Here is a 9,557-nt window from a genome sequence, read left to right on the forward strand (position 1 = left end):
CGGTCAGTGATAACGCTGGTGTGCTCCCGGGCTGCCCTGGGCACGGAGCAACACCCGGCGCTGCTGGTTGATTTGTTTCCCTCTCTCCCAGCACCGACGCGGCCCCGGAGGTGCCGGGCTGCGTTAGCGGGTGCCGGTGTTTGCCCTGTGCCCCTGCACCTCTCCGAGGCTCTGGCAGCGGCGGTCGGACCGCAGGAGTTGTTACACCGGGGCTGGGACAGCCGCAGTGGTCTGCGCAGGGCTGTGTGCCTGCAACCTGCAGCATCACTCTCGGGGTCCCTGCGGAGCCAGGGGTCTGAGACCCCCCGGCAGCACGTCTCCAGGAGGAAGCCTGACCCTGGAGGGACACCTGGAACCGGCCTGTGTGTCACAAGCAACAAATTGGCATATTAATAACAAAACCTTCTGTATTTCCCTTACTGCATAACACGTTTAAAATGCAGACCGGCTTGGTGTTTAGCATGTGGAAATCATTACTGGGCGTATCCCTGCTTCCTCCAGCTGCCCTTGGCTTGGCTGGGGAAGGGATGCTGCCCTGCGTCCCTCGCTGCGCTGCGGGGTGTGGCCGGGGGTTTGCAGGGATGTGCCGGCTGCCTGTGAGCTATCCAGAGACGGAGATACCAGGTTTCTCTATCCTGGAAGCAGGACCTTCCGTTCCCCAGTGCAGCGTGGCCCTCGGCACGGCAAAATGATGCCTGGTGGCTCCTGGAGCCCTCTGTTGCCAAAGGGGACCGGGGTGGGTTCTGTGGACTGTGCCCTTTGCTGGGGTGCTGGTCCCAGGAGAGCGGGGCAGGAGGACGCGCCGACCCTCTGACTCTGACTAATTGTCCCCTGTTGTCGACCACCTGCAGAATGAAGACTCCGAGGAGGAAGACCTCTGCGCCATCAGCGACCGGTGGGCTTTTCAGAGGGACAGCAAGAGGTGGTCGCGGGTGGGGTCCGTCGATGTCCTCTCCCAGGGCTCCGAGGTCCTGAGCTCCAGCATGCGGCTGGCCTCCAGCCGTGAGAGCGTCCTCACGGACCTCAGCACCAACCCGGAGGCCGTGTCCCTGCACAGCAGCGGCAGCACCGGCAGCACGGGCGGCACACTGGGCGTCGGGGCTGCGTTGCCTGGCCCCCCGTCCCCTACCGGTGCCGCCGCCGTCGCCGCCTCCAGCCGCAGCTTGAGCGAGCGCTCGTTGCCGGAGCAGTCCTCCAGCCATGGCGAGGGCTCCAAGGAGAAGCCGAAGAAGCGGCGGTCTCGCAGCTTCCTGAAGAGGATCGAGTCCCTCCGAAGGAAGGACAAAGAGAAAGCAGACCCAGAGGAGAAGGTGGCCCCGCACAGCAGCATCACGGCCCCGTCAGGATGGGGCTCCCTGAAGGCTAACGGGGACCTGGCAGCCACCAAGGCCAACTCCTCTAAGAGAGGGATATCTGCCTCTTTCCATGGCAAAAAACACTTCTTCTCGGTATCGTACAGGACTAACCGCTTGCTAGGCTCAGGTGGGAGCAAGGTGAGCTCTGACTTGAAACGCAGCGGAGTCTACCTGGAGGACTACGAAACAGCTGTGACAGCCAGCGGCGACTGGGCTGCTGCGGAGTGCCAGCACCGGCCGGCGCACCGGGGGGATTGCTTGGTCTACATCCCCCAGGACCACAAGCCGGGCACCTTCCCCAAATCCCTCTCCATCGAGAGCCTGTGTCCCTTGGGCGGCAGCTCCCTGACCCACTGGAAATCGGGGAACGCGCCCGCCGGGCGGGCGGGAGGCGGCGGGGGTGGCAGCACCAGCAGCGTGGAGGGCTCGTCCTCCCCGCGGGGCTTCGCCTGCCGCCGCCGGCGGGGCTCCTGCAGCTCCCTGGGCAGCCGGGTCAGCGTGTACGACAACGTGCCGGAGTTCGGCAGCAGCGAGGATTTCTGCAAGGACGACGGGGAGGTGACCTATGAGAACCTCGACGACATACTGCAGCACATGTGGGGGCTGCAGCAGAAGGTGGAGCTCTGGTATAAAGCCATCTCCCCCGACCTGGCTGGGGAGGAAGGGGGCGAGGAGGAGGAAGAGGAGGAGGAGTCGGACTCAGGAGGGGAACCCTCCAACCTGCACTTCGAAGAGCGGTCCATGTCGGATGTCGGCACCTCTGCCAGCGACTTTGACAGCACGGGTAACTCCCTCAACGAGGCCGAAGAGATCGAGATGCGGGAGCGCCGGGACTCGGGCGTGGGAGCGTCGCTCACCCGGCCCTGCAGGTAAGTGTGGGCTGCGGCTGCGTCCTGCTCCCCCTCCCCTCCGCCGTTCTTGAGGAGGGCTTGGTCCTGGAGCTGCCAGCGTACTGCCAGCCCGGGGACCACCGTGAGCCCGTCCCACGAGTGCCTCTGCAGCAGGGATGCACAGCCTGTGGCTCGGGGAGCAGCACCGGGGCCGCTGCCGGAGGGCGCTGGCTGGTGCCCTGCAAGCCCTGCCTTGACAATCGCCCTTTCCCTGGTGCAGCGGCGGGAGGAGATGCTGATGGCCCAGCACCGCGGTGCGGTGCGGTGCGGGCAGGGGGAGCGCAGCGTGGGGTGCTGGTGCACTCTGGCGGCTGCAAGCACCACTGCCAGCCCTGCTGCCTGCACTGCTGCCTGCTTGTGCAGGCTGCGACCTCTCTGCCTGCACAGACACTTAATTAAATGGTTTTTCATTTACTAATAACAGGTCTAAATGAAGGAGGCACTTGCTTCCAGTGCGCTAGTGCTCCCTTGTGCTTTCCCTAAGAAAACTCCAGCCGTTGCTGAATTCTGTGACTTTTCTAGCCCCTGCCAGGCTGACGCTGGAGGGTGACGTGCCTGCAGGCAGGCATGGAGCGGTACAGAGGAGTGGGGTTTGTCGCTAGCTGGGAATGTCCCTCCCCTTGCTGGGCTTGGGGAGGCAGCGGAGCAGCTGGGCAGGAGCCTCCCTGGAGCAGCACGGGCTCGGAAGGGTTTTAGCAGGCTCCCGAGAGACCACTGCCTCGTTGAGGTGTCTTTTGTTCTTGAGAAGGCGGGTGTTGGAGGTGTCCCCTTTGCCGCGGTGTTGCCCTACGTGGTGGTCCTGCAGGCGTGTGTCACCCTGAGCGTCTGAGGTCCCCGCAGGTCTCCTGGCGGGGCTGCAGCCCAGCACGGCCCTTGGGTGCTGGGGCAGGTGCAGTGAGCCTGAAGTGCAGGCGGAAAGGATGCTGGTTGTTTCAGGGGAACCTGGGGGAGGGAGCAGTCCTTTGAGGCAAGAGAAGGCGTCTCTCCTGCTCTCCCTGGCACCTCTCGCAGCGGGTTTGTGAGCACCCGGGGGACAGGAAGCAGCACTCTTGGCACTGGGCTGGCGTTGGGGTCCCTGGGCTCAGCCCGGCCGCCGTGCCCGTGCCTTCCCCCAAAGCACCGGTGCCGCAGGGAGGGAAGGGCTCTTCCCCGGCGTCTCCAGCTCCGCCACCGCCGGCCTTTCCCCACAGAAAGCTGCGTTGGCACAGTTTCCAGAACTCGCACCGGCCCAGCCTGAACTCTGCCTCCCTGGAGATCAACCGCCAGTCCTCTGCCCAGCTCAACCTGCTCCAGAAGTGCTCCCTGCTCCGTCTCACAGCCATCATGGAGAAGTACTCCGTGCCCCACAAGCAAGCCTGGACGTGGTGAGCTGGTGGGGAGAGGGACCGGGACGGTGCCCGCGTGGTGGGTGCGGGCTGCGGCTCTGCGCTGTGCAGCTTCGGGGTGCGAGGATGGTGGAGAGCGAGGGGAAGGAGCTGAAACAAAAGGTGGCTTTGCTCTGCGTGGCTGTGGGCATCCGTGCAATGTGAGCTGGGGGCTGACAGCTGGACTTCTGGCATCGTCTGCATCCGGGAGGGCTGCAGGCATTAAAAATGCTGCAGCGATGTGAGAGAGCAGGACAGTGGTTTCCTGTTGCAGCCAAGCATGAAAGCGCTTTGGCTTAAAAGGTGCTGCAGTTCCTCTCGAAAGCTGCCTTGCTTGTATTCAAAACGTGGCAGAAGCACGCACGTGTGTGTCACCGGGGTCCTGCTCCCCTCTGCGCGGTGGTGCTGAGGGAGCCGTTCCTTGCACTGACGTCTGTCTGTCCCACCCCGCAGGACTGTGCCCAAGTTCATGAAGCGGACTAAAGTCCCCGATTACCGGGACAAGCTGGTCTTCGGGGTGCCGCCCATCATCAACGTGCAGCGGACGGGGCAGCCCCTGCCCCAGAGCATCCAGCAGGCAATGCGCTACATCCGCAGCCAGTGCCTGGACCAGGTGATGCTGCGACCGCCGGCCGTGCCTGCGGGGCGGCTCCGAGCCTGCAGCAGCGCTGGGATTCGGGGGAAAAGCTAGCTTGCAGGGGTACTTTTCGTTCCCATCTTGCAGCGTTTGGCTGTGGTGAAGCGGGAGGGTGAGATTCTTTGTGGGGACTCCGCACCCACCGGTGTCTCCTTGGCCACCCCTCGCTCAGGACTCCGCTCTGGGTTGCGGGGGAGCGAGGTCTTTGGGGAAGGGGCTTCCTTGCCCGTCCCACGGGAGTCCGCCTGGGCGCCTGGCGGCTCGGTGCCCGCTCTGCCTTCCAGCACCGACCCGCTCTTCGCCGGCAGGTTGGCATTTTCCGAAAGTCGGGGGTGAAGTCCCGGATTCAGGCGCTCCGGCACATGAACGAAACCAGCCCCGACAACGTTAACTACGACGGGCAGTCGGCGTACGACGTGGCTGACCTGCTGAAGCAGTATTTTCGTGACCTGCCAGAGCCCATCTTCACCAGCAAGCTGACGGAGACCTTCCTGCAGATCTACCAGTGTAAGCGCTGGGCTGGGGCTGGTTGCCGCTGCGCTGGGGATGAGCGTCGGGGTCTCCCAGGGAGGAGGAGGAGGAGGCATCTCTTTGTCCGTTTGGACAGAGATGGTGGAGGCAGGAGGTGGCCTGTGGGGATGGCCCTGCTGACCACCGGCTTTGCCCCGTGCTCGCAGTCGTGTCGAAGGAGCAGCGGCTGCAGGCGGTGCAGGCGGCCGTTATCCTCATGCCGGATGAGAACCGGGAGGTGCTGCAGACCCTGCTCTACTTCCTGAGCGACATCGCCTCTGCCGAGGAGAACCAGATGACGGCTGGGAACCTGGCCGTGTGCCTGGCCCCCTCCATCTTCCACCTCAATGTGTCCAAGAAGGAAAGCACCTCGCCGAGGTAAGGGTCGGAGGAGCTCTGGCCTCCCCAGCCTTCCGCAGCCCCCGTCTCCCCTCGCCCCTTCCCCGTCTGTCCCGGGAGGAGGCCACGGGGCTGGGGCAAGGCATGGTGGGAACGCGATGCTCACACGGCCCCCGCATTGCTCTGCTTTGCGTTGCAGTTGGGGGGACCCCCACATTGCAACGCAGAGCAATGGGGGGGCTAGAGGCGGGCGGGATGCCCCCTGGTCCCAGCACTGCCTGCTCCCCCGCAGGGCGATACATAAGAGGGGCACCATGGGGAAGCCTGACCAGAAGGACCTCAACGAGAACATGGCTGCGACGCAGGGGCTCTCCCACATGATCACCGACTGCAAGAAGCTCTTCCAGGTGGGTGGCTGCGGTGCGCGCAGCCCGGCGTTGTCCTCCCTGGGTGCTGCCCGTGGGAGACGCGACCTCGCCCGTGGGGTGCTGGTCCTGTGGAGTCAGCGTGGGGCCGGTGGCCGGTCAGCCTCGAGAGCAAAGCCCAGCTGCATCTCGTGGTGGTGCGGGTCGCAAGCTGCAGGACCTGTGTCCAGGGAGGCTGTGTCCATCCTTCCCCCCTCCGTGGTGGGATGAGGAGCTGTGGTTTTTCTGGCTGCCCAGGGCTGCTCACAAAGTCCATGTAGGATCCTTCTGACTTTCTGAAGGTCTGTCTGCTCTTGGCTTGCAGGTCTCCCACGACATCTTGCTCCAGCTGAGCAGCTCATATATGGCAGCAGATGCTTACCCCCATCCCCTGGCTGACTTCGTGTGTCAGGGGGAAAGCAAGGATTTACAGTCCTACTTCGAGCAGTGTGTGCAGAACCTGCTCAAAGAGTCATCAGAAAAATTCAAGGGGTGGCTGAGCACCCCGGGGCCCCTGAATACGGAGCTCTCCTGCAAAAAGGTAAATGTCCTGCGGGGAAATGTGTACGGGGTGACCACTGGCAGCCACGGGTCCCGCGGCCACCTGCGAACCTGGCAGCAACCTCGGCGCTTGTTCCCTTTGTGAGGAGGGATCAGCAACCCCTTTGCTGGCCAGAGCGGGGGCTCAGAGATGGACAGCTCTGGGATGGGGGGAGCTCTGTGCCCAGCAGTCCCAGCAGAGAGCCCACCATGGTGGTGGTAGCCGAGGAGCTGGCTGTGCCCGTCCCATCCTGTCTCTAAGCCAGCAGCTGTGACGGTGCTGCTCCACGGTGGTGGGAGCCATCGGTAAAGCCACTCGGGGGGTTAGCAGTGTGGGGGTCCTGCAGGACAGCCTGCCTGACCCTTCCCTCGCCCCTCAGGTTGGGGACGGGCACCCTCTGCGCTTGTGGAAGGTCTCCACGGAGGTCGAGGCCCCTCCCGCCACGGTGCTGCACAGGGTGCTTCGGGAGCGTCACCTCTGGGACGAGGACCTGCTGCAGAGCAAGGTGGTGGAGGCCCTGGACAAGAACATGGAGGTCTACCACTACGTCACGGACAGCATGGCACCCCACCCGCGCAGGGACTGCGTGGTGCTCCGGTGAGGGCAGGGAAGGACCTGAGCGGGAGGGTTTGGTCTCGGTTTGGGGGATCCTGCCTTTGGCTGCTCCTCTCTGGGCTGTACAGGCTCCCCCCCCACTGTGGACCCCGAGGTCTGGGCACGCCAGGACGGGAGCTGAGCGGGGCTGCTCTGTCCCCCCCAGGCGCTGGCACACGGACCTGCCGCGGGGAGCCTGCCTGCTCATCTCCATCTCGGTGGAGCACGACAAGCTGCCGGCGGAGGGAGGCGTCAAAGCCGTCGTGCTGACGTCCCAGTACCTCATTGAGCCCAGCGCCATGGGCCGCTCCAAAGTGACCCACATCTGCAGAGCCGACCTCAGGTGAGGGGAGCCCTTGGTGCACCAGCCGCCGGGGAGGCTGACCGAGCAGCAGGTCAGGGGGGGACACGGGAGCTGCCCATCCTTCTGCCCGTGGCCTGGCAGCTCGCGCAGTGGGGTGCCTGCCTGCCCCCAGGGAACGGCGTGCTGCTCTGGGGCCAGCTTTTACCTGCCCCGTGGTTACTGGGCAAGGAGCCACCAGCTCGGTCTTGCAGTTCCTCCAGTGGCTCCGGGTACGGCACCAGTCCCTTAAAGCTTCTGCAGAAACCCCGGGGTCCCTGCAGGGCTGGAGCAGGGCTGCGGTGAGCTGCGCTGGGGTGCAGAGCTGGAGGGACGGGCTGGTGCAAGGGGCAGGCGGGGCTGGCGCAAGCCCCGTTAGCTCACAGATGTTCCCCCATTTCGTCACAAGTCTGCGGTGGGGAGGGGGGAAGGCACGTTCCCTTTTCTGCCATGTAGTGCTCATAGTCTGTCACGGCTGGAGCTGCGCTCGGTGCTTGTCCCGGAGCAAGAATGGCCGTGCCGGGGTCTGCTCTGCCGCTCACCCTCCTCCTGCCTCTTCCCTTCTCCAGGGGCCGGTCTCCCGAGTGGTACAACAAGGTCTTTGGCCACCTCTGCGCCATGGAGCTGGCGAGGATCCGAGACTCTTTCCCATCCCTGACTCCCAACGGCCCTGAGACGAAGATCTGAGGCGCCAGGAAGATGCTCTGTCCTGTCTGACGTGGACTTGCCGGTGGATCCGGGCTGGGGCTCTCGGAGGGGAGCACGGTGCAGGCAGTTGGCCGTGGAGGGGTGGGGGGCAGAGGCTGGTGCACTCGTGGGCACATATTTATAAGCGTCCTTGTACCCTGGGCCAGGCATTCCCCGTCCCACCGTCCCTGCTGCTGCTTCGGCCGCCCCTTGCTCAAGCGCGCTGCGCAGCAGGTTGGCCGCGGGGGCGAAGCCATGCAGGAGGGGGTGGCGAGGAACGAGGGGGCTGTGGGGGTGACCCCCAGAGGGGCAGCCTGCGGGCAGAGCGGGGAAGCAGCCGGCCCAGGTTGAGCTGGGTCCCCCCAAGCGAGCCGTCAGCGGCCGCGGGGGCGAAGGCGTGCGGAGCGAAGCACGGGGAGGAGCGAGCGGGGAAGTGAAGGGTGGGCAGTGAGGGGTGGAGTGGGTGTGCGGTGTCACCCGGCCGGGACAGCCAGCGTGTCACCGAGAACCTGTTTGGTAGTGGAAGAGGCTGCTGTTCTGGGAGGAGGGGGCTGCAGCTGGATACTGAGGTGTGCCTCCAGTGCCAGCCCTCGCCGCGTGGCAGAGGGAACCTATTGCCGTTACCTTTGGGGCTGAATTTCATAGGAGGAGAAAAAGATTTCTAGTCCTGTGCCTTGCACTTACTCGGCTAAAAGCCCTCCCTTGTGCGCTAGGTTTCAGTGGGGGCTGGACGGACGATGTTCCAAGCCCAGCCCGTCCCTTGAAAGCAGCCTACCTCTCCTGCGGAGGGGGCAGGATGTGCCTGGAGCCCCGAGCGGCTGCCCTTCCCTTGGCTGCAAGCTGGGAAGGGGCAATGGCCCCGGGGCAGTTACAGGGGGCAGGGAAGGAGAGGGGAGGGGGGCAGAGCAGCCCCCCCAGCACCACGGTGCTGCACCGCAGCAGCGCTCCGGGCTGAAAGCTTTGGCCAAGACAGCGTCAGCGCACAGAAGGGCCGTGCTCGTCCCAGCTAACGACGGGACAGTGCAAGCAAAGCACGGTAGCCCAAGCTGGGCCAAGCGCGTGCCAGCTGCTGGGGCCAGGCTCGGTCCCATCCTGGCCCCTGCAGCGAGGTGGGGTGGCGGGGAGGTGGACGGGGCTTGGATTCGCCCCTCTTTGGGCAGCTACAGGGGGCAAAGCCCCCACCCCTCCCGGGTGCAGAGATGTCTGTTCCCCGTCCCTCCCTCCCTCTCCTCCACGGAGGAACCGTCCGATGTAGCTAATGGCACCCGGGAGCCGACCTGGTTTCTCCGTTCAGGCAGGGACCCAAGTTACCCGACGTCGTTCCAACTGGAAGGCAACACGACCCACGCGCGGGAGCGATTCCCAGTGTCAGTTTGGCTGTAACACATCCTATGTCTCTCTTTCGGTGAAGAAAAAAAAAAATGCAGCAACCCGGCCTGTGTTCTGTGTTTTTATATATATATTTTATATATATATAAAAATATAACTAACATTTGGGGGAGTGATTTTTCTCCTAATATTTTTAAAAAACGTTTCTTTGTTTCTATCTATAAATACTTGTACAGTTGGAATATTAATATATAACTCCGGCGGCAGAGCTCAGCGCCAGGTGATGCTCACTTAAAAGACGTGTATTTTGTATTTAAGGGACTTTTGTTTTGTATCATGTGCAACTGCAACAGAGTGTTTGACTTGGATGGGGGCTGCTCTTCCCATCCGTGTAATTAATAAAGTACTAACGATAGCTGCTGGCTGATGAGGAAACCTTCATGGTTAGCGAGCACCGCTGGTCGCCCCTCCAACACGAAGCATCCCAGACCGAGCCGTGTGCTTTCTTGTGGGGCTGGCGGGAGCGGGGGGCAGGCTGGGGAGCCAAGGGCACCCCTGTACCGCCGG

At 63.7% G+C, this 9,557-nt stretch overlaps 1 protein-coding gene across 6 annotated transcripts in view; it reads left to right on the forward strand.

Annotated features, from left to right (window-relative positions):
• Positions 1-9,423, forward strand: part of STARD8 (StAR related lipid transfer domain containing 8) — a 72,673-nt gene extending 63,250 nt beyond the window's left edge. For 5 of the 6 annotated variants that reach the window (XM_054839748.1, XM_054839747.1, XM_054839751.1 and 2 more), the window contains 10 exons: positions 852-2,224; positions 3,436-3,609; positions 4,063-4,222; positions 4,555-4,753; positions 4,924-5,134; positions 5,388-5,502; positions 5,825-6,040; positions 6,420-6,637; positions 6,801-6,977; positions 7,544-9,421. In XM_054839748.1, the coding sequence (XP_054695723.1) occupies positions 852-2,224; positions 3,436-3,609; positions 4,063-4,222; positions 4,555-4,753; positions 4,924-5,134; positions 5,388-5,502; positions 5,825-6,040; positions 6,420-6,637; positions 6,801-6,977; positions 7,544-7,661 (2,961 nt within the window). In that variant the 3' untranslated portion in view covers positions 7,662-9,421. Of the gene's footprint in view, positions 1-851; positions 2,225-3,435; positions 3,610-4,062; positions 4,223-4,554; positions 4,754-4,923; positions 5,135-5,387; positions 5,503-5,824; positions 6,041-6,419; positions 6,638-6,800; positions 6,978-7,543 lie in introns of all 6 variants that reach the window. The other variant, XM_054839746.1, reaches the window with a different exon arrangement.
• The last annotated feature ends 134 nt before the right edge of the window (positions 9,424-9,557 follow it).

The sequence above is a fragment of the Grus americana genome, chromosome 12 (assembly GCF_028858705.1).
Source record: "Grus americana isolate bGruAme1 chromosome 12, bGruAme1.mat, whole genome shotgun sequence".
In the NCBI taxonomy this organism is placed as follows: domain Eukaryota; kingdom Metazoa; phylum Chordata; class Aves; order Gruiformes; family Gruidae; genus Grus; species Grus americana.